We start from the raw sequence: 25,208 nt of genomic DNA, 5'->3' as shown, positions 1-25,208 counted from the left end.
GAGGAACTGGTAGATCTGTCTCTCCTTCTCTCCAATGCGTCCAAGTATATCTGTGAAGCTGCCCTTGATGTTGCCCATCTTGTGGCTCGGGCTTCAGCTTCTTCCGTCACTATCCGCAGGGCTACCTAGCTTAAAGCTTGGTCTGCTGATTTGCAGGTTACCGTCTCTTTGGACCTAGATTGGATGAAATCTCAGAGGCCACGGGTGGCAAGGGCACCCATCTTCCTAAAAATAAGCCTAAGCGCACTACTCCAGCCAAAAATGCCTGTCCTCGTTTTCGGTAGTCTCGTGGGTTCTCCAACACCACATCCTCTAGACCACAAGGGCAGGCTTCTGCGCTTCAAGGATGTCTGGCTCTCTCACATTTCAGATGCCTTGGCTCAGGAGCTAGTATCTGGATACAAAATCGAATTTGCCAGCCTCCCTCCAGAGCGTTTTCTTTCAGTCCGCTTTTCCACAGTCCCCCACAAGGGCCACTGCTTTTTCAGGGGTCATCATTCCGGTGCCCTTGAGCTAAAGATTCCGGGATTTATATTCCAACCTTTTTGTCGTCTACAAAAAAAGGACTGTACGTTTCGGCACATTCTGGACTAAAAGCGTCTCAACACGCACATTCGGGATCGTAATTTTTGGATGGAATCACTAGACTGTAATTGCTTCCATGGAATACGGGGAATTTTTCTCTGTGGACATCAAGGACGCCTATCTGCCTTACTCAACGTGAGCTTTGTGGTATTGTCTCGTCATTACCAGTTCGTGGCCCTCCCATTCAGCCTGGCCACGGCCCAGATAGTCTTTTATGAAGGTTCTCTCCGTCGTCATGGCGCTCCTCTGCACACGGGGGGGGGAGGGGGTGTCGGTCACCTTCTAACTAGCTGACATTCTGGTCCACTCTCCTCCAGGTAGGATAACGAGACTGCTCTCCAGATCACTCTTCGGTTCAGTTTGATCATCAATCGGTCCAAGTCTTTCCTGTCTCCATCACAGCAGATCATGTTCTTGGGGGTCTCATTCGACACTTGCTCGATAATGGTTTTCCTTCCTCTGGAGCATCTCTTGATTCTTTAGGACTTATTCGTTCCTTACAGAAGACTGTGCCGACTTTGCTCCGCCTCTGCATGTGGGTTCCCGAGACCACTACCTTTGCGCAGTTCCACACTCTTTCTACAGCGGGTGATCTTCCCATTCTTCCCTTCTCAGTCGCTCGCTTTGGTGGTGGATCACCTATCCGGCTGTTCTCCAGTGCGCTGAACTGGCTGATACTCTCCATGGATGCCAGTCTCAAGCGATGGGTGGGACACATTTTTGATCCTCACGGCTCAGGGGCTGTGGTCCCCACAGGAGGCCTTTCTTCCAATCAATCTTCTGGAATTAAGAGCCATTTTTCTGTGCCTACTGCACTGGACATCGCCACTATCCGGACAACCAGTGCAGGTTAAAATGGACAATGTCACGGACGTGGCTTATCTAAATCACCAGGGCGGCACTCTCAGGGTGTAGTTGATGGCAGAGGCCTCAAGGATCCTAGTCTGGATGGATGCTCACTAACCAGTTATAATGGCAGTTCACATTCCCCAGGTCGACAACTTGGTTGCAGACTTTCTCAGTTGCGAAATGGTGGATCACGGGGAGTGGTCTCTTCACCAGCATATATTCGACCAACTTTGTCTCCGGTTGTGGACCTGATGGCCTCCTGTTTCAAACCACAGATCCCCTTCCACATCTCCCCGAGACCCGTGGGTCTGTGCCTTGGACGTTCTTGTGTCGCTGTGGTCTGACTTCTGTTTCCTGTACGTCTTTCCTCCTCTGCCTCTCCTGCTGCGGCTCCTCCCACGGCTCAAGGCAGGAGGGATCCCAGCTATTCTGGTAGCCCCGGATTGCCCGCACAGTTGTTGGTATGCGGACCAGTGGCCCTTGCCTCTCCATCCCAACCTTCTCTCTCTGGGACCTCTCTTCCACCAGAATTTAAGGTCACTACGTTTAATAGCGTGGCTGTTGAGGCCGCTATTCTGAGAGCTCGTGGTCTTTCGGAAAGTGTTATCCTCACTATGCTTAAGGCTAGAAAACCTTCAGTCCGCATTTACATTGTACATGGATGCCTACCTTCTCGTTGGTGTGCGGATCGCATGTCCGTCCCCCCCCTTGCATTTTTCTTTGTCCAGAATTCTCTCCTCTTTCAGAGTGGTCTTGATCAAGGTTTGCTGCTCAGCTTCCTGAAGGAGCAAGTGTCTGCTCTTGCCATCTTGTTCGGTCCCCCGTTGGAGTCCAAAGCTGACATTAAGACTTTTTTTTGCATTTTTTTTTTTCTTTAATTTTCTGTCCTGGAAAGTGTTTTTTTCTGGTTGCGGTGACCTCCATCCGGAGGGTCTCTGAGATGTTTGCTCTCCCTTACCGTTCCCAGTTTCCGATCCTTTATCAAGACATGTAAAATAAATATTCGGCACTCTCTTGGAAAAGTGAGAAAAAAAATATTTTAATTTTCTCTGATGCCAGTGGCTTAAGTGCAACGTTTCGGTCGTGCGACCTTCATCAGGCACTAAGGAGATATAGACAGGTGATCTAGACAAATATAGGCAATTTCCATATACATAATTAGGATATAGTACATTCATAATTTTCAATTATGTACATATACAGACACTATCTAGAAAAGATAGAAATACATATAAAAACTTAAAATCGGAACAGTGCGGCGCATCAACTGTCCAGGAAATGGTCATATTACAAGTAAGTGCATGATGTACGCTACGGAGTAACAAATGGTGTATCTGGATTTAGAGGAAGTTGTATAGATCCAGTCTGTGTAAAATCTATTGAGATTATTTCCTCCATTTTTGCCTAAAGTTGTTTTGGAATTCCACATGAATGAGGATATTGTCTTGCCGTGTTTTTTTCCTTCTCCCAGTCATCTGAGGGAGTATTCCCTCCACAACCTGGATGTCGTTCGCGCCCTGCGGACTTTCCTTTCCATCACTGCTTTCTCCCGGCCGTTGGATTCCCTGTTCATTTTCTCGGTGGGTCTCAGGAATGGTTTGGTGGCCTCTAAGACCACCATTGCTTGCTGGATTCAAATGATTGTTTGCAAAGCTTATCGGGTTCGGGAAAAGGTTCCCCTTTTTGGGTCATGGCCCATTCTACCAGAGCAGTTGGGGCTTCCTGGGCTGTGTGCAATCGGGCCTCTGCCCTTCAATTGTGCAAGGCGGCGTGGTATTCTTCACACCTTTTTGTCAAATTTTAACACGTGGATGCCTTTACTTCTACACATGCTTCCGTAGGTCGCAAGCTCTTGCAGGCATCTGTGAAATAGCTGACCATGTCCTGTGTTCTGTTCCCACCCCTAGGGACTGCTCTAGGATATCCAATGGTCTGTGTCCCTTAATGTAATGAACGAGTAAACAGGATTTTTTAAGTACTCTCTGTAAAATCCTTTTCTTGTCTGGTTCATTGGGGACACCGCTCCCACCCGTTGTACTTTTATTTTATATTTTTTTTCAAAGGTTTTTTTTGTTCATGGTTGTCAGTCTGAGGGATTCCCCTATAGTGATGGACATACTTATCTTACCTTGGATCTGCTTCTTCTATTGCTTGCAGACAGACTGAATAGCTCAGTGTCCGTGGGCAGGGTATATCCTGTAGGAGGGACCACTTTTTTGTTTCTTAGTGTCAAGCCACCTAGTGGCAATAGCATGTTATGCACGGTCTGTGTCCCCAAATGAACTGGACAAGAAAAGGATTTTACGGTAAGAAATAAAAAAAATCCTGTTTTTCTCATCAGCTTCATTGGGAACGCAGGTTCACCTCCTCCTATTTCTTCTCTGTTTAAAATGCTGCTGTGACCAGTCCTAGGTTGCATTTATTTTATTTGTGTCTTAAATACTGGAGTGGTTCATTTATGCAATGTGGTTTTATTTTTCGCCTTACTTTCTTGGCTTCTACTACTTGAGTACATCATTATCTCAGTTCCTGCAAATGGAGTATGGTCTCTGAAGTGGTAGCCAAAACTAGTGGAAGTAGGCTGAACTTCACAAGAAAATCCTTTTGGCGTCAGTAAGCTTGATTAATAATCTACTGCAACAGGCACAACTTGCTTATAAAGCTTGACTTTTATTAATTCATGGAACATCCATGACTGTATCACATGGTAGCAGACAGAGATCGCTTACGTGTTTCAGACTTTGTGCCCTTAATCATAGCTTACAGCTGCGTGAATGCTGGTTTCTTTTAACCCATTAAAGAGCGCCAATACTCAAGTTTTTACGTCACTGTAGAATAACCCTTGCACAGATGTCCGACACAGCCAGGCACACTCAAGAGAAGGCAGAAACTGTATTTTGCCGCTACTGCCTTTCCGATTGCATATGAGCCCTGTGTATACAATGGTCCCGGTGATCACTTGGTCCCCAGTGGTCTGATCATTTGATCCTGCTGCTGAGTCAACCTAACTAGACCCAGCACAGACCTGACCGTTGCCCCGTGTCAATGCTGTTTCACCCGTTAATTAGGGCTACTATACAGTTACAGGGGAAATACTTGGTGTTCTAAAAAAAACAAAAAACAACAAAGGTCTTTTCTGACTTTTGTGGGGGAACACATCATAAAAAAATAAAAGTAAAACATTTGGTAAAATGAAACCACAAAATCACAATCGAAAAAAAAAGAAACCCCTGCCATTTATATTTGAAGCAGTGACCCTAACTAGGGCATGTTATATGTTAAAATAACCATCAAACAGTGACGAGAAAAAAAATTGTATTTTACGTGATTAACCCCCAAGATGCGGCTTATTTTGACATTTTATGACGCAGCAATTATTATTTTTATAGTCTCGTTTCAAGAGCCATAACTTTTATATAATGGCACCATTTTGGTGTACATGTAATGTGATTTGTATAACTTTTATAATTTATTGACCGCAGCATCTAAAAGGTTAAACGAATAGGAACAATCCTTCTGTTGTGTTACGCCACTCCCTTGTAGAAAAAAATAAGTGCCTAAAGAACACATAGCCTTTAGGTTTGAGACTGCGGCACAGATGGAATTGATAGTATTGAAACTATAGCTGTGTATAGTACTAAAACAGCAGATTCAGAATTGCCTGTAAGAACAATGCTCTGATGACTGTCGGTTTATTATGTTCTGTCCCGCAATCCGAAAACTGATTTGTTAGTACGGGGGTGGAAAGGGGTGCTCTAGGGCTGTAGTCTTTGTAATATACTGGGAAGATTTTAATTACTAGTACTTGGAAAAACTGGATCAATTACCCATAGCCTCCAATCTGATTACAGCTTTAATTTTTCTAAGGTTCATTAGCAAATAGAAAAAACAACAATGTGATTGAATTCTAGAAGCAATATACTTCTTTTTGATTTCTGAGGTGAATTTAGGTGACCACAGCTACAGGGGTTAGTTTTGCATGCAGCTTATGTATGGACAAGGTATAAAAAAAACATAACATTTACTGCATCAGATTTGAACCTTTGTTTCAGTTTAAAGTTTGTTTTTTGGTATAAAGGCAGTTTACCCAGGTGTTAGCAGGTCGTATGTAGACTTTGGTTTGGGTCTCTGGAATATAAAGCATACTTGTTACGTGGAATAATTCTTTTTAGACAGTGTTATAATAAATGTTGGCATTTGTTGTGTTTTTTTTTTGTTTTTTTTTGTAGCTTATCCTTTTTCATCTCTACATTCTCCTCCTGATTGGATATAAGTATGCTGACAATGAAAATTCTAACCTGAACATCTATATAAGTTGAGGCCCAAGTTAAGGATGAACAGGCTATTCTGCTTCTCACTCTCCATCATCAAGATCATTCATCAGCCCTGGTTAGAATATCTTATTGGATATAAAGTTTTCGCTAAACACCCGAAACACAGTATAACTTGTACATACAATCTTCCATACCGCTCCTTGATTGACACTGTTTCTCAATTGGCTATTTTCTATGTTATGACTTTCGAGTCTGTTTTGTGCTGTTACAACTACCCCTGTACATAAAAATTATTTATACAATTATTTCAGGACCACAATCTATATATTGATACATTTATGTGTCGTAATTTTATCTGTGGGTGTAAATTTATTACTGCTACGAGGACAGCAATATTATACATCTTCACACATGATTTTTGGACATCTGCTTCCACTGTGTGGTGGATTTTCCATTGTTTGGAATTGAGGTACCTGTGTCTATCGCATCAAACCATGCATTGCCATTTTCATCGTTACCCATCGCTAGGGATTGACTATTTCTGAGAGTCACTAAGTGTTTATTCACTCAAAATTTGTTAATTCTAATTTTAAATATACCTGAAGGTTGGACTAAGAAATTGCCCACGACTGGAGTCTGACGTCTTTGAGCTGTTGGATTCAGACTTTGTTGCGGAATATTGGCTCCTCTTCTCTTCTAATCTCCTATGAAACCTTTACCGCAAGAGACTGTTTACTGTGTTGGTTCCTTTACGTTACATAACCATGTAAAAAACCTTTTGGTACATTTCTGAAATTTACTGCTGCATCTTATTCCATGTTACTCTTAAATCCTTTTACCCCCTTTTATTAAGGTTTTTTTTCTTGTAGAACTAATGCAAATAATATTTTAATAACTATATTTCTGTGGGTTAGTGTGTGTAATAATCGGTCATCAGTTCATTGTAATCTAGTGTTTTCTAAAAACATGCATGTTGCCAATTTAAAGGTCTGTGTCAATCTGATCTCTCTATAACTACATTAGTTTCAGTCTGTCACTTCTCATCCAGCCCGTTTATATGGCTTTTAAACCAGATTTTTGCTGCATAGACCTAAATAGGATTTTAAAAAGGAATGTACAAAAAGACCATTTCAAAATGTTGCCCCAAATGCATGCAAGTTTAGATTATCACAGGCTTTTTTTTTTTACAGGTGTTATGCAGCTTTATATGCAAGAAAGTAGACTACACTATTGTTTCCACAAACGGAAGCTATGGTTTCCATTTAGATTTCCATTCATCAGTTCCTCCGAGGAACAGATCGAACGAAGCCAATGAACGGAAGCTGATGTGTTTTTTCCCACCATAGATTTCTATCCTGGTTTGTTCCAAGCGAAGAAGTGGCCACATGTGCATGGTCACTCTTCATTAAATTCAATAAATGGTACAGAATGATCTATACAATGGTTCGACCTTAACCGATCAGACTTTTATGGCTTATACAGTTTATATGCCATACGTCTATGGTGAGAAAACCTCTTTAACGACAGCCAAAACCTAAAAATGTAGGTATGGGCTCTCTTAACCTCAATATACCACTTCCTATCATAATCGTAAGCGCAGGGCTGGTCAATGCTTTGGTGGGTTTTACAATGAAGAGCTGTTTTCAGCTGTTCCTGTGCTTGTCTATAAATGGGGCTGAACTGCAATACCAGACACAACCTGTGGATAAGAGTGAGATTCCTTTTCATACACCCTCTTTATGTCACATTGTTTAAAGGTGTTGAGTTATGGAAGAAGTCCATTGCATATTATTTTGAGAGACTGCCCAAAGTAGCTGTACGTAATGTTCCAGGAGCACCGTTTTTATTTTTGGCTGGAGGTACCAGAAGATTGGTTTATTAGAATCTTTATAAACATCAAAATCATTCGTAACGTTTATCTTGTCAACATGTGCTACTAAATAATTGAGCATTGTTAGATTTAAAAAATAAAGGGATGTCATGCTGATAAGTAAAATTTTTAAAACCAAAGATACTATATTCAATACACTGGCCAAACAAGTAGTGATTAATAATAATCTTGATATAGCACCAATCTTTTCCGCAGCACTTTACAATTCAGAGGGAGCATGTACATTCAAAAATAGACCTTGCATAGTGGCAACACAAATTAATTCAAACAAAAGTAGTGAGAGCCCTGCTCGCAAGAGCTTACAATCTGAGGAAATAGAGGTGCAAGCGATTTTATATAAAGACTAAAGAAAAGATCTAATTTGAACATAACCCCAAGACAGCTGGTGTTTTGCCTAGGATTTACGGTAGTGCCACATACTAAAAGGGAGACCCCAGTTTTAGGTATCTCGATAAGAGCTCAGTTTTTGAAAGAATGTCAGCTGTCCCTAACACCATGTCCTCTCTCTACATGAAACAATCACTGGTGTTTTTTGTTACAGTGGGGTTGATGTCATGGGAAAATGTGTGTGTGTATGTATGTGTATATATATATGTGTGTGTGTGTGTGTGTGTGTGTGTATGTATGTGTATATATATATATATATATATATATATATATATATATATATATATATATATACATATATACACATACACATACACATACACATACACGTTCAAAAGTTTGGGGTCACCCAGGCAATTTTGTGTTTTCTATGAAAACTCACGCTTATATTTATCAAATGAGTTGGAAAATGACAAGAAAATATAGTCAAGACATTGACGAGGTTAGAAATAACGATTTTTATTTCAAATAATAATTTTCTCCTTCAAACTTTGCTTTCGTCAAAGAATGCTCCATTTGCAGCAATTACAGCATTGCAGACCTTTGTCATTCTAGCTGTTAACTTGCTGAGGTAATCGAGAGAAATTTCACCCCATGCTTCCAGAAGGCCTTCCCACAAGTTGGATTGGCTTGATGGGCACTTCTTGCGTACCATATGGTCAAGTTGCTCCCACAACAGCTCTATGGGGTTGAGATCTGGTGACTGTGCTGGCCACTCCATTACAGATAGAATACCAGCTGCCTGCTTCTTCCCTAAATAGTTCTTGCATAATTTGGAGGTGTGCTTTGGGTCATTGTCCTGTTGTAGGATAAAATTGGCTCCAATCAAGCGCTGTCCACAGGGTATGGCATGGCGTTGCAAAATGGAGTGATAGCCTTCCTTATTCAAAATCCCTTTTACCTTGTACAAATCTCCCACTTTACCAGCACCAAAGCAACCCCAGACCATCACATTACCTCCACCATGCTTGACAGATGGCGTCAGGCACTCTTCCAGCATCTTTTCAGTTGTTCTGCGTCTCACAAATGTTCTTCTGTGTGATCCAAACACCTCAAACTTCGATTCGTCTGTCCATAACACTTTTTTCCAATCTTCCTCTGTCCAATGTCTGTGTGCTTTTGCCCATATTAATCTTTTCCTTTTATTAGCCAGTCTCAGATATGGCTTTTTCTTTGCCACTCTGCCCTGAAGGCCAGCATCCCGGAGTCGCCTCTTCACTGTAGACGTTGACACTGGCGTTTTGCGGGTACTATTTAATGAAGCTGCCAGTTGAGGACCTGTGAGGCGTATATTTCTCAAACTAGAGACTCTAATGTACTTGTCTTGTTGCTCAGTTGTGCAGCGGGGCCTCCCACTTCTCTTTCTACTCTGGTTAGAGCCTGTTTGTGCTGTCCTCTGAAGGGAGTAGTACACACCGTTGTAGGAAATCTTCAGTTTCTTGGCAATTTCTCGCATGGAATAGCCTTAATTTCTAAGAACAAGAATAGACTGTCGAGTTTCACATGAAAGCTCTCTTTTTCTAGCCATTGTGAGAGTTTAATCGAGCCCACAAATGTAATGCTCCAGATTCTCAACTAGCTCTAAGGAAGGTCCGTTTTATAGCTCCTCTAAACAGCAAAACTGTTTACAGCGGTGCTAACATAATTGCACAAGGCTTTTCAAGTGTTTTCTAATCATCCATTAGCCTTCTAACACAGTTAGCAAACACAATGTACCATAAGAACACTGGAGTGATGGTTGCTCGAAATGGGCCTCTATACACCTATGTAGATATTGCATTAAAAACCAGACGTTTGCAGCTAGAATAGTCATTTAGCAAATTAACAATTTATAGAGTGTATTTCTGATTAATTTAAAACTGTGCTTTTCTTGCAAAAATAAGGAAATTTCTAAGTGACCCTAAACTTTTGAACGTGTGTGTGTGTATGTGTGTGTATGTGTATATAAAAAATTTGTATTTCGGCATAGAGATGGTACTAGAAGCCCAATCTGCTCATAGTTTAGATCCAGAATAATTACAGAATAGTTGGCATTCGATTTAGATCTTTTGAGACTTTGGTAAAGGCAGTTTCAGCAGAGTACAAAAACTAGATTCTAAGAGAAATAGCAGAGTAGGGGTTTAGAGACTGAGGCGAGATTAGAGACATGTCCGTAGATCGAGATTTTTTTTTTTCAGTTATGGGATTAAAAAGCATGTTTTTAAAAAGGAAGATAAGAACCCAGTATAAAGAGAGGTTAAATTATTTTAGTTAGGTGACTAGTGACAGCCGGGGAGGGAGACTACACGAAGTGTGGGGGAATAGGATTAATAATGCATGTACTAGGACCAGAAGAAGCGAGGAGTCTAGAAACGGCTTCTTCTGTTATTGAGTCAAATGCTGAAAATGAAGAAGAGGAAAGTGGATTGATTCTACTTGGGGACTGGGAGGGAATTTCATACCAGATGTTATCGATTTTAACTTTGTAATAAGTGGCCAGGTCTTCAGCATCTGATATAGGTGCATACATTTTAGATAGCAGTCGGCAGAACGATCATTTAGGACCCTGCCTGTTCTCATGATCGGCGTTTGAGAAGAATGTAGACCACCATAAGACGAAGTGTTGTCAGACTGTATTTAAGCCCTGTTTCTGTAAGAGCCAGAAGGTTGAGCGAGTTTGAAATGAGTAAAGGCGAGTCATGGACAGAGCGTTCAAGAGCGCATAGTTAAAGCTCAGATGACTTTTCAGAATAAGCCCTCGTGTGTGTGTGTGTGTGTGTGTGTGTGTGTGTGTGTGTGTGTGTATGAGCAATGGCACTCTTTTTTTTTTTGACAGTTATTTTGCATTTTTTGTTAAGTTTCCCCCTCTGCAGGCTTTATCTAATTCTCTCTGAGCTAGTGGGCGGAGCCTAACAGATATCATGTCTGTTATACACTGCACACAGAACGGTAGAATCCCGCTCTCCTATCTCTATCTATCACTTATATAGAAGATGATGGATAAGTATCTGCCTGGATTTCTCTGCATTGAGGACACAATTAATCCTGTCCAAATCCCAAACTTAATTTGCTGAAATGCAGCCCCAAACTTGCAAGGAAATTCCACCATGCTTCATTGTTGCCTGCAGATACTCTACTGCTCTCTAGCCTTTTGGGGAACAAACTGCCTTTTGTTAGACAAGTATTTCAAATTTTGATTTCTCAGTCCAGAGCAAATGCTGCCATCTTTAAGCACCCCAGTACCTATGTTTTCGTGCACAGTTGAGTCGCTTGGCCTTTTTTCCACGTCGAAGGTATGGCTGCAATTCTCCCATGAAGACCACTTCTGGCTAGACTTCTCCGAACAGTAGGTGGGTGTATCTGGGTCCTGCTGGTTTCTGCCATTTCTGAGCTGATGGCACTGCTGGACATCTTCTGATTTTAAAGAGAAGTAAGCATGATGTGTCTTTGATCTGCTGCACTAAGTTTGCTTGGCCGACCACTGCGTTTGTGGTCCTCAACGTTGCCCGTTTGTTTGTGCTTCTCCAAAAGAGCTTGAGCACATCTTGAACCCCCAGTCCGCTTTGACATATTTGCCTGGGAGAGACCTTGCTGATGCAGTAGAACTACCTTTGTGTATTGTTGCTGTGCTCAGACTTGCCATTGTGGACCTGTGATATTAAACTGTCTTCCACAACTTCACCTTTTGTAGCAGAATTTGGCCGTTCCTTGCCCAGTTTTAAGCCTCCTACACAGCTGTTTCTGTTACAGTTAATGACTGTGTTTCAGCCTACATATGAAAATGATGATCATTATCACCTGTGTGGCACAATTGGTTAATCATACACCGGACTACAATGCTACACAATCCATGACTTTGTGCAAGTGTACCTAGAACAATTGATTTCTGTTTTGAAGGCAACGGGTGATCACACCAAATATTGTTTTGGTTTAGATTTCTCTTTTGTTCATTCACTTTGTATTTTGTTAATTGATTAAAAAAAACTAACACATTGATCACAGCATATGGAAACCGTTCCTGAAGCAAATGGATGAGACTTTTCTCAAATCTCATCCACATAGCTGGACTGAAGTCCGTTTTCCACACTTAAATCTGCAGCATTATCGTCCTGTGTGCAGGGGGATGAACAATGCAGATTTTACTGTGGATTCAAGCACAAATCTGCGGTGGAACGGACAACAAAATCTATTATCTCTCTTAAAAAAAATTCAGATAAATTTCCTTATCAGTTATCTGAAATTTAATATATATTTTGTGCAGGAAGTACAGTACTGTGCAAAAGTTTTAGGCAGTAGTGGAAAAAATGCAGCAACGTAAGAATGCTTTAAAAAAATAGAAGTGTCTATTCGCTCTCAAGACACTTCAGTAAAGTTAATGTGTGAGATCACGCTGTGCTGAGTACAAATGGACATGAATGGAGAGAAGTGTATGACCCTGATTGGTCAGCGGCTTAAAACACTTCTCTTTACAACGCCCACTTGGTCAAAAGTTAAACGCCCAGTTGGATATTAGGAAAGTAATTAGCATAAATCTCAAATTGCTCATAACTTGTTGAAAAATTATCGTTTTTCAGAATAAAAAAATGTTCTCTACATTAGTGCCGATCAGAGTATGTAGGAGATAGGGCCCTTATAATCTGGTGACAGATAATCTTTAAAGAGGCTCTAAGGGCCCTATATTGTACATGATGTGATCGGCACTGTAATGCAGATTACAGAAGTGATTTTTTATTTAGAAAAACAATCATTTTTGATGGAGTTATGACCTATATTAGCTTTATGCTAATGAGTTTCTTAATGAACAACTGGGCGTGTTTTACTTTTTGGCCAAGTGGGCGTTGTACAGATGAGTGTGTGACGCTGACGAATCAGCGTCATACACTTCTCCCCATTAATTTACACAGCACATAGCGATATAGCTATATCGTTATGTGCAGCCACATAAACACACTATAACGTTACTGCAGTGTCCTGACAATGAATATACATTACCTCCAGCCAGGACGACGTGATGTGTATTCAGAATCCTGTCACTTCTGTAACGTCTCTGTGATATTTACAGCATGGCAAACGTAATCTCATTTGAAATGACAGGTTACATCGCAATCTCGCAAGATTACGCTAGCCTTGCTGTATAAATGAATGGGGAGAAGTGTATGACACTGATTGGGCACTGATTGGTCAGCGTCATACACTCTGTACAACGCCCACTTGGCCAAAAAGTAAAACACGCCCAGTTGTTCATTAAGAAACTCATTAGCATAAAGCTAATTTAGGTCATAACGCCGTTAAAAATGATCGTTTTTCTAAATAAAAAAACACTGCTGTAATCTACATTACAGCGCTGATCACATCATGTACAATATAGGCCACTTATAATCTGGTGACAGAGCCTCTTTAAGGATTATACAAGTGAACCTAGTAGTACAATAGTATTTGACCATCTGTTTGCATACTTTTTGAACATTCAGGTATCCTTAATATCAGATACATATTTTTTTCCTTATGTGTTCCCAACAGGTTCTCCAGTACACTCTGCCAATAACCACATCAGCCTGGCATCACAGAACAGCTTATCAACAGTACTAGCTAAAAGCAACTTCCCAGAAGTAAATCCAAATTGTTTGACTAATGAAGAATTGCATAGACAAGACTCTTTGGAGTTCAGAAGGAATGATTTTTCCACTGAAAGTAAGAATCACTATTAAATTACAGTCCTCTTTAATCCGTTATGTTTTTAGGGAGGCAAACTGTAGTGTGCAGTGTTTTTAGTAAAAGAATAGTGCCTTTTTATATTACTAAAAGAACAGACTTTTTCAAGTGTCTAGAAAAGGGGGCATGGCTTAGTAGAAAAGGTGTGGCTTAAAATGCCTGTGCCACAGTTGGCATAAACTAAGCCAAGAAAAAAAGATATTATCCTTTTGAATAACCCAAAAGAAATGCAATAGTTATTGCACGGTGCCGTCCAATATAATTATAGCAAAAAAGAAAAACGAAAGACAAGTGGACCAACCAGCACACTTTGGGCAAAAAGTAAATACAAAATAAAACTGTTTAAACAAAATACAAAATTATTTATTAAATTTTTTTTATAAAAGTATTGATATAAATTTCATTATATTGATGCAAGTACTATTGCAGTATACCGACAATTTAAATATGTCCGTCCAGACAAATGTTAAACAAGATATTACAATAACATTTTGTGATTTAAGGGAAAATAACATCCAATAGAAACGAAAGCAGATTATTCCCTCCCAAAAGTCCAGCTGCATGCCATTCACATTGTGCGTTAGAACGGGAGACAAAGCCGACACTCCCAGAATCTATTTGGGGAGAAAGATTTGTGTCTAGCTATCTGCTAGACATTTTCCACTGATACTTTCAAGTTACAGGCATCGTCCAGGTTTCAACATGTATGTTTAGGACGGGATCCAGCTGGCAAAGGATCCAGAGGAGACTTTTATAAAGATTGCCGAATAATAAATGCATGCATTCAAAACCTATATTTAGGCAAGGTGTCATGAGCCGTCATTTGTTCCGGAGACATTTATTCACATGACAACCATACATATCTGCATTTGACCAGATTTTGTGTGTCTAAGGCATATAAGGAAGCAAAGCATATTTTATCTCTTCATGAGATTCAGGTATAATTTGATCACTTTTTCTATTTACGGGAGACACTTTGAAGACACTCCCAAAATATGCTTAGAGAAGGTTGTTTCAAACCCTTGGCTCAAAGTTCTTTCACTGGTACCTTAGTATTGTAAGTATAGTCCAAGTTCCAACACTTCTAACAGGACGAAATCAAGTAATATAACGAAGGTCCAGGAGAGCCTCTCTTTTCCATAGTTGTCCTCGTGGCTTTTAACGGATTTGTCTAGGTCTCTCTCCCTTCGTGCCTCCTCACATACAGGTATAGTACAAACACGACTGAGGTCATTGCAGGTTAAGGTTAGAATCCAGCAAGGTACACCGTGTGTGACGTCAAACACACGTGTAAGAGGGTGATTGGCTAACGCGTTTCATCACATCTGTGACTTTCTCAGAGCCATTATTCCATTCCAGGCTAGTGCCGTTTATATATGCTTCGTTATTAGTTTTAAGTGCAAGTTCCCGTCCATTCAATGAGTATCCAGGCTTGCTTTTCACAACTTCTTACATTTCATAATTTTCCTACTACTCAAGACATTACAAAGGAATTCAATACATCTTTAATCACAAGGAAAGTAGTTTTACCGGCAATAATTTTCTTAATATAGTACATAAAGGATTTTACTCCTGCTTCTAGAAACATTATAATTTGTTTTATATCCCTGACAGAATTTCAGGTATAATTTTCATATGTATAATTTTCACCATAATCATCTGGACAGATGTTTCCCAGAAGTCAAAAATAATAAAATTAAAATATACAAGGAGAAAGAAAAAGAGAAAAGCCAACCTAGAGTTGGGACGGCCCCCTCCGACAGGCTATTGCCCCCCCCCCCCACCCCGCAATGTGATCGCTTTTCCTATTTTTTTTTTCCCCCTATAGTAAATATAATTACATAATTGGTATTGCTGCGTCCATAAAAGTTCAAACTGTTCTAATATAATGATATTTAACCTGCACGGTGAATGCTGTAAAAAAAAAAGAAATTCCAGGAATGTTGTTTTTTGGTTCACTTAGTTCTCCCCAGTTTTTCAAAACAGATCAAAAAGTTGCGTGTGCTCCGAAATTTTACCAACAAATACTACAGCTCGCCGGCACTAAAACAGTCCGCTCAATCGATAGAATAATAAAGTTTTGAGTCTCGGAATATGGTGACACAAAAATATTTTTCCTATTGAAAAATAGAAACAACTATGTAAAAGTGGTGAAACAAAAAAAACAATATAAATTTTGTATTGACGTAAATATATCGACCCGTAGAATAAAGTTAGCATGACATTTTACCGCACGGTGAACGCCTTAAAAACAAAATCTAAAAAAACAATAGAGGAATCCAATTTTTTTTCCATTCTACACCACAAATAATTTTTGAGTGTCCCAGTACATTATATGGTACATTAAACGGTGCCATAAAAAACTACAACTCATCCTGCATAAAACAAGCACTCATATAGCTTTGTCGATTAAAGTTAAAAAGTTACAGCTTTTGGAATGTGCGTTGAAATAGATGGAAAAAAAAATGGCTGCGGCACCAAGGGGTTAACTAAAGGTAGCTGTGATGATAAATGGTTACAAGATTAAAACGAATGTAGTTCCATGCAAGTTCATTTCAAAGTTCAACTCACTTGTTATTGTAACAATAAAGTATTGTAATTTGCATTTTCTTATAAATACACAAGTTTTCCAACCATGACTAATGCTCAATTCTGTTTCTATCCCATGATCGTTTTAAAGAATGTCATTTGTCACACCCAGTGAATATTTCTGGAGGGCAAACGACTATCTGCCCTAAATCTGAAGAAGTACTGCAAGCGCCAGAAGATTGGCCAGACTGGAGCGAATCGGAAGGTTTGACAAGTGACAATTTTGTCAACATGCAGCAAAAGATAGAAAATATGGGTGATCCGGATACTGAAAAGTGGGGTGACCTCAGTCTGGCTGATAATGTCTCCAAAGAAGCAAATGTAAATATAGATGAAAAAGGACTTTCCAGTTTGAACTCTATATCTGGATTGGGTAACATTGGAGCCAGCAGGAATTCTAACACTGACAAACAGTCATCTTCAGTATTAATATTGACGAAACCTGTAGAGGAGAAAGCACCTGAAAAGAAATTAGAGTCCTGGAAGAGTTTGGGAGATGAATTCACAATAAAGGTCAAGAGCAAAAGCAGAGACTCTGAGTTAGATTGGTTTGCAGACATGGCACCAGAAATAAAAATTTCTACTACTTTTTCCTCTTTTGGATACCACGAAGAGACTGTAGAAAATGAAAAATCGAACTTAGATCCAAATAGTAAAGAATCAACTATATTTTCATCAAAATTTGCTGCTGCTGAAGTTGAAGAGGTAACAAATATGTATAAGTTTATAAATCTGTACACTGTCGATCTATATTCAGATGTCATATACATCTAATTTTATGGTGGATGCTTTTGGTCCTTAACCGGTCAGTGGCAGCCCATAGGTGTTTTTTTTTACGGCATTCATTAACTAGCTTTATTCTGATGCAGTAGCCTTTTTACGGCGCATCAGAATAAAACCGCGCCGCCGGGAGCAGTAAAATCTTCCTCTCACCCCATCTGCACACCCACAATGCGGTCCCTGGGTGTGCAGATGGGGTGAATAATACACCGCAATACAAAAATATTGTGTATTATAAAAGCGATCAAGTGACCGCATAGTAAAAATCCCTAGTGGGACTAAAAAAAAAGTTTCATAAAGTTTATAATAAATAAATAAAAATCACAAGTAAAAAAAAATAATTAAAAAAAGTTATAGCTCTTTGAATGAGATGATGAAAAAACTGAAAAAATAGCTTGGTCATTAAGGCCTAAAATAGGCTGGTCATTAAGGGGTTACGTTTGCTCAACAAATGTAAACATTATGAACTGTTAAATCGCCTTGCACTAAAGATGACTAAACCATGTCTGATACTGGAATCCAAAAATACCATGAATCGGTTAAACTATAAACTAGAATCTCTTGTTGTAGACTGAATGTTGTTGTAGAAGGATGTTTGTTTGGACAAATGAGTTGCTAGTATCCTTATAATATGGTACATATCAACAAAGCTCCTGGCCCAAATGGCATGCAAGATGACTTAGGGAGAGCTGGTCACTACATCAGATGTATTAAAAGGACATCCGTATGATACCAGAATACAGTTATGGTAATGGGTCAATTACATTCACTGCACAGCCCCTCAAAGTGCCAAATGTGGGCTGAAAGGAAAGACGTTCCTAGTTCAATAGAATTATATGGTGTACCACGTGATCCCGCTCAGCCAGTCAGAAAAGGATCATGTGATAGACCCCTTTACTCTGGCCACGGCCCTGACTGTCTTTACGAAGGTTCTTTCAGTTGCGATGGCGCTCCTTCGGACCAGGGGGCTGTCGGTTGCCCCCTATCTGGACGTCATTATAATCAAATCCTCCTCCAGTGAGGACAACGAGACGGTACTAGAGTTCGCTCTGGACACCCTGAATTGGTTCGGTTGGATTATGTACCGCTCCAAATCTTGCCGGTCTCCTTTCCAGCGAATGGTATTCCTGGGCATGACCCTAGACACTGTTTGCGAGAGTCTTCTTCCACCGGAACAGCTATCTGTTGTTCACGACGGGATTTGGTCCTTACGGATGGATGCTCGGACTTCACTCCGCCTCTGCATGAGGGTTCTTGAGACCATGGTGGGATCTATCGAGACAGTCCCATTTGTGCACTTCCATATGCGCCCCCACTGCAGTGAGCAATACTCTCCCAGTGGAACCGCTCCCTGGATCTGCGGTTCATCCCTCCAGTTGCAGCCCGTCGCCAGTGGTGGATGTCATCCCTGGTCGTTCCTTCATTCCGCTGAACTGGCTGATGCTCTCCAGGGATGCAGGTCTTGAGGGTGGGGTGGGGCACCTTTCGGAAGCCTAACGGCCCAGGGGCTGTGTTCTCCACAGGAATCCTCCCTTCCCATCAGCCTGCTGGAGTTGGGAGCAATATTTCTTTGCCTACTGCACTGAACATCACTGCTGTCCGGTCATCCGGTGCAAGTTCAGACAGACATTGCCATTCTGATAGCCCCAGATTGGCCACATCATTGTTGGTATGAGGACTGCTGGCTGACGTTCCGTGGCACTTGCTTATCCATCACGACCTTTTCTCTCAGGGACCTCCAGAATATAAGGTCACTATGTTTAACGGCGTCTCTGTTAAGGTCACTGTTTTGAGGGCTCGCGGTCTGTCAGGGAATGTTATTCTCACCATGTTCAAGCCTCGGAAGCCTTCAGCTCGCATTTACAGTACCATCATATCTGTAAGGCCTACTTTCGTTGCATTTTTCTATATCCAGAGTTCTTTCCCTTCTGCAGGGTGGCCTGGATCAAGGTTTGGCACTCCGTTCTCTAAAGGGACGATAGCGCCTAAGGCTGACGTCAAGACTTTACTGCAGGGGGTTGCTCATTAGTTCCCCCATATCGTCCTCCGATTTCTTCTTGGGATCTCAATTTTTGTCTGGAAGTTTAGCAGTCTGCTCCATTTGAACCCTTACAATAAATATCTGTTCGTCTTCCCGTTGTGCTTTCAAGGTTTTTTTTTTTTGTTCATGATTGTCAATTTGAGGGATTCTCCTCTTGTTTTGACATACCTGTCTTACCTTGTTTCTGCTTCTCCTACTGCTTTCGGACAGACTGAACATCTTATTGTCTGTGGGCAGGGTATATCCTTGAGGAAATTAAAGTGATCCCTCCTAGTGTCCAGCTTCCTAGTGGCAACAGCATATACCCACGGTCTGAGTCCCCCAATGAACTGGATGAGATTAGGATTTTACTGGAAGTACGCAAAAGAATCCGGTTTTTGCTGGAACGGTTTGCAAACGCCATGTCTCATATGCATAGCACTTTTTTCCATAGATATGTCATTTTAATGCCCAGTATGTTGTGTCCAGCTTGTTCCACTGTGAAAAGACAATTCTCTAATTATGCAGAATTTCCTTATTTTAGAAATACCATACATATGGCCCTAATCTTTTCCCTGGATATACGACAGGGCTCAGGAGTGAAAGAGGGTACATTCACATTTGAGTCCTAATTTGGTGATTTACACTGCATTGGCACACAATTGGAAGGGACTCTGATCTCAAAAAGTAAAAAAAACTACAGAAAAGTGACCCTATTTTGGAATCTACACCCCTCAAGATATTCATGTAGGGGTGTAGTGAGCATTTTGAACCCACAAATGTTTTCCAGAAGTTAATTTCAATGGATTTTTCAGTATGAAAATTTGCAAGATTTCCACAGATATAATTTCAGTGCCACGTATTTTGTGCACCGCTTGTGCCACTGGAGACACACCCCATAAATAGCTAAGCAGAGTCTCCAAAGTACGGTAATGCCCCATATGTGGTCATAAACTGCCAGACTCGCGAAGACCACCATTTGGCTTTTGGAGTGCGGATTTTGCTTGGTAGTAGTTTCGTTTTTGTTTTTACTGGTATTTCAGTATATGTTGAGGCATAAGTATGCTGGGCGTTGTCTATCAAGGCATAATAATGGGGTAATTAAGTAATAAAATAAATTATCCATGGATTATGAGCTTTAAAGCAACCCTTTATGCACAGGCCAGTTTTTTTTTGGGGGGGGGGCAGGTAAATGTCCATTCTTACCCACCTTTTGAAAAACTCGCTGCGGTTCTTGCTTTATTTTTTTTCTTCTTGCAATTTGGGAATTTTTGCTGGGAAAGTGTTGCCCTGGTACAATACGGACGGCCTTGCTTCCAGCGGAGATTAACTTTTGGGCAGATGTGCTTGGGCCCTCCCATTTAGGGCCTTGATAACCACCCCTTGAAACTGAAGGAATGTTTCAATCTGGCCTGTGCATCTGTATGGCACGTAAATTGTGCACGGCCAGCTTTTTTGTACCATGGGACATGTCTATGCGGTAAATATGCAGCACAAATTCCCAAAACGTTCTCGTGCCCAACGGGGCCATCTATGGGGTCTAGCAAACCGTGATGTGGGGTTTTATGTGAGAAACTGCTGGGTGTATAAGTAAGTCTGGGCCATTATTTTGTATAATTGCACTCCCGAGTTTTATCGGTTTTATTTTTTCATCGATATGAGACTTTTTTTTTTTTTTTTTTCTTTTTTTGCGAGATGGGTTGTATTTTTTAATGCCATCAGTTTGGGGTATATATAATGTATTGAAATGCGATTTACTTTTTTGTGGAAATAGAAGTAAAACCAGCAATTTACGCAATAGTTTTTGGGTTTCGTGGCATATTTAATATGGTTTATAGCACGTTAGGTCTTTTCTGCCGGTTAGTATGATTACGGCAATACCAAAGTAATTTTTTTTTTTTGTTTTACTACTTTTTACACTAACAATTTTTTATTAAAAAAAAAAAGGTTTTGTGGTGACATTTTCTGAAAGCCATAACTTTCTTAGTTCTCTGTAGGTGGAGCACTATCACGGCTTATTTTTTTCGCGTGATGAGCTGTAGTTTTTATTGGTACCATTTTGGGCTACATTCTATTTTTTGATCACTTTTTATTCCATTCTTGGGTGGTAAAGACACCAAGAACAACGATTCTGGCATTGGATTTTTTTTATGGCATTCATGGTGCTGTATAAATGATGTCTTAATTTTATTCTGCGGGTTGATACAAATATGGCGATACCAAATTTTTTTATTTTTATTTTCTATTTTTACACAATAAACACTTTCTTAAAATCATGTTTTTGTGTCGCCATATTCTTAGAGTCATAATTTTATTTTTATTTCGATGAAGCTGTGTTAGGGTTTTTTTTTTTAGTCTTGTTTTTTGTTTTTTTTTGTAGAGCGAGCAGTAGTTTTTATTGGTACCATTTTGGGGTAGATGCAACTTTTTATTCCAGTTTTTTTTTTTTTTTCGTCGGCGTGCACCGTGTGGGATAAATACGTTTAATATTTTTACGGTTCAGGTCTTTAGGGACGTGGCGATACCAATTATCTATACATTTTTGTAATTATAAAGGACTTGATCAGGAAAAAGTGCAATTATTTTTTAACTTATTTTACTTCTGTAGTGCAGTGTAATGTAACTGTAATTTTTTTTAACTGAGCCATCCTGTTAGGCCCTGTCTCATTTGACATATGCAAGGTTTGACGTCCTCACATCCACACAGTCTGCATCACCACATTGTTCAAGAGCTCTGACATGTACGCTAAACTGTTTGTTAGCGCTGTTTGGGACGATACTGTCAAGTTCAGGGGAAGGGCATCTTGAGATGAAAGCCCAGCAGTTAGAAAGCGACTAATTATACATTGATGGCATATACTAGATATAAATAAATTGTAACACAGCCCGGTTAATTAAAAAATGGACAAATTACCCCCCAAAAAAAGGGTGGTCTGTGACATTAATAGATATTAAATTAAGTGACAAATCAACATTTCACTTGTGGAACAGATACACGACCTATAACGTGTAGACCTGTGTGATACCTCCTGCTCCAAATGAGCTCCTTCTCTCTGCACTTGTCAATTAAATTACATTCGTTCAGGTCTCAGTGACTTAACGGTTGTGGTTACAGACAATGTTTCAAATAAGGAGAGCCAGGGCAGGGAGGATTAGCCCAGAACGGATAGCCATATTCCATAACTGCTTCTGGCTTCGTGGGTAAAGTTGTAAGGATGTGTGATCCAAGTATCATTCAAAGGCTGTAATGTGCGTAGAGCCAGGTGTTAGTTTGAATTGGTGAAGGGTAGTGAATTAAGTTCTAAATGTCTCGCACAGCATCCACTTAATAATTACAAAAATCTGAATCAAAAAGTGCAATAGCGTGGAATAAAAACATCGAAATCCTCTATCTTTTACCCTTAACTGGTTAACCACACACGACGTGTATGCTCGTTAAGAGCAGCGGGACGTTGCCGCATCACGACGAGCATATACGTCATTCTGATCGCACGGGAGCAGCAAGTGTGCCGTTTGATCAGGAGCAAGGCAACGGCTGTAGTCCCGCTCTAACGGCAGAAATCAGCGAAACCTCTGATCTCCGCAGTTAACCCCTTGAATGCTGTGATCAAAGCTGATTGCAACATTCAAATAGAAAGTAGGAGGAGGGAACCCCCACTTTGGTTGCATCACAGGGATTCCCTGTGACAATCTAGGAACATACCTTCTCTGGGCAGACAGGCCAGGGTCCATTGAAGGACCTTAGGGCTGCCTGACAAGATTTTCTGTTGGGGCATACCCAAGTACTCCCTAACTGCCTGTGTACTATCAGTACGCAGGCTGATGTACTGGCATATAGATACATGCCAGTACATTAAAAGCTATGTACCTCTTTGAATTCGTGGTTTTGTTGTTGTTTTTTTAATAAATATGTCTGTGTGTTTTGATGCAACTTTCTAAATACTTTTTATTAAAAAATTATTTAAACGTTTTGAGATACTGCTGCTATGTATCCTGTATACAGAGCAGCTGTATCTTGCACTGAATCCGTCAGCTTAGCGGCACTGACTGGTTCTGTGACAGCGGGACGCAGGATCGCCCTGTTATCGATCACATCTAAGTTATAAACTTAGATGTGATCGATAACCGCTTCATGATGCGGATACAGGTTTGAGCACTAGATATAGCTGCTCTGTATACAGGATACAAGGCAGCCTGATCTCAAAACGTAAAATTAATTTCTAATAAAACGTAATTTGTAAAGTTGCACCAAACACACTGATACAGGTTTTTGTCTTTCTTTCTAAATAATCTATTTCAAAGGTGTACATAGCCTTTAAAGTTAAAAAATCAATTTAAAATCCCCCGATTGGGATTAAATATAAAAGTTAAATAAATAAAAAAAGGAATGTTATACAAAAAAAAACGGTAAAAAAATACACACAAATTCATTTTTTTACAATAAATAAACTTCTTAAATATAATTCCCAAAACATAATATACACATTTTAATATAATTTTTGATCTTTTGACCGGGACAACCTGCCCATTGTTTGACATATTTATCACCAATCTATAAAAGGAAGCAAACTCAACTCTTATTTATGCACAGATTTCTTAACACTTTTTTTTTTTTCCCCTACTTTCTTGCAGACAGTAGCAGAAGGCTGGGACGAAGAGAACGATTTTGGTTGGGAGGAAGATGCGAACAACTGGTGACTAATCTAGAGATCATCATGCCGTACTATTTATTATGAAGAACTTACTGCTATTTTGCTGGAACCAGACGATGTGTGTTGACCACACTTTAAACTGTCATGCAAAAAGCTACTTGTTGGCCAATAGCATTGATTCTACTGAACTGTTTTCATGGTGGTTATTTTTATTTCTTTAGAACTGGCTAATTATCTGAATTTATGTTACAGATTTTCTAAAACGGATGTTTTAAGCAACTGAATATATAATTTTACTGAATCTTTTTTTTTCTTTTTTTTTTTCTCCTTTATAAATCTTATGCTGCTTGTTTCACGAATGAATGCCTACCGAATTATGTTTATCAACCATGTGTATTTTTGCATACATTCTAAAAGCCATAGTCTCCTATGATATCCACTTTAAATGATAATACTTGGAAGTAGAGCAGTTAAAATGATTATTGTTAAGCACCGTATCTACCACATAATGATAAAATTATTTATATTTGCCCTTCTGTTATTGTGAGCTTAACATAGAGAAGCAGTTAAGGCTTCAGCACAACAGGGTTTATGGGTAGCCAATTTTAGCAACGTGTTTGATACAGAACATTTGCAACCGCAGTCTCACTTGATATTACCATCGGTGGTTTAAGTGAATAGGTTAAAAGCGAGGAAGGAAATAAAAATATGGTCTCTTATTTCGCTGTCAAGAAGTACAAGTAAAGGAGAGCACTCCAGTCTAGATGCAAACAATTGTGGAAATGTTGTTCTGGTTGTGTGAAGTTACAGCTACGTAGCAGCCTTTTTCAAGCATTTAATTTCACTGTGTTGTGCTTCAAGATAGGATAAAGAGATTGAACTCCTTGGCCCATGAGTGCCGATCACCTGAGGTCTTGGTCATTTCCTGAGTAGTGCATTTTGTGTGGTGTAACAAGATAATTGGACTTTAAGAACTGCTGTAAGTATTATTTCCTGGATGTCCTACAGCAGTACATAATGGGTTAAAGTTTCTACCCTAGATAGAGCAGAAGAGACCATTGATTAGCAGTAATTTAGATGATCAAGCTGTAACTAGGTCGAAGCAAAAGGTTTTTTTTCCTCCAACTTTAACAAGAAATTCTCCTCAAATAAATCCATCATTCTCCGGGTAGGGTCAAGGCTAGCAAGCTTTGCTTAAATCTGGCTCGCTACATCAGAAGACTTATGGGTTCAATTCACCATTCAGAGTGGCTATTCCTTAGAATTAAAAAAATTAATTTTATCTGAATACATCAAACAATTCTTATCTGTCCATTATGGTGGCAGCATTTTTACCCAAAGGTGCATTAGAAGAAGTACTGTTCCATCAGAGGAAGGAAGGTGTCTGTTCGAGAATTTTTGTGGTTCCCAAGTCAGACAAGAAGTGGAGGCCTGTTACAGCTCTAACCTACGTAAACAAACGTTTACTCAAGATCAAATTCAAAATGGAG

At 40.0% G+C, this 25,208-nt stretch overlaps 1 protein-coding gene across 3 annotated transcripts in view; it reads left to right on the top strand.

Annotated features, from left to right (window-relative positions):
* The window catches only part of SCYL3 (SCY1 like pseudokinase 3), a 55,497-nt gene extending 31,248 nt beyond the window's left edge, over window positions 1–24,249 (top strand). For 2 of the 3 annotated variants that reach the window (XM_075833494.1, XM_075833493.1), the window contains exons 10-12: window positions 13,486–13,656; window positions 16,358–16,971; window positions 23,699–24,249. In XM_075833494.1, coding sequence (XP_075689609.1) covers window positions 13,486–13,656; window positions 16,358–16,971; window positions 23,699–23,764 — 851 coding nt within the window. In that variant the 3' untranslated portion in view covers window positions 23,765–24,249. The remainder of the gene's footprint in view (window positions 1–13,485; window positions 13,657–16,357; window positions 16,972–23,698) is intronic. The other variant, XM_075833495.1, reaches the window with a different exon arrangement.
* Window positions 24,250–25,208: the final 959 nt, after the last annotated feature.

The sequence above is a fragment of the Rhinoderma darwinii genome, chromosome 7, assembly GCF_050947455.1.
Source record: "Rhinoderma darwinii isolate aRhiDar2 chromosome 7, aRhiDar2.hap1, whole genome shotgun sequence".
NCBI lineage: Eukaryota > Metazoa > Chordata > Amphibia > Anura > Rhinodermatidae > Rhinoderma > Rhinoderma darwinii.
Note: the sequence above shows the minus strand (reverse complement) of the source record. Positions and strands in the feature narration are given on the sequence as shown.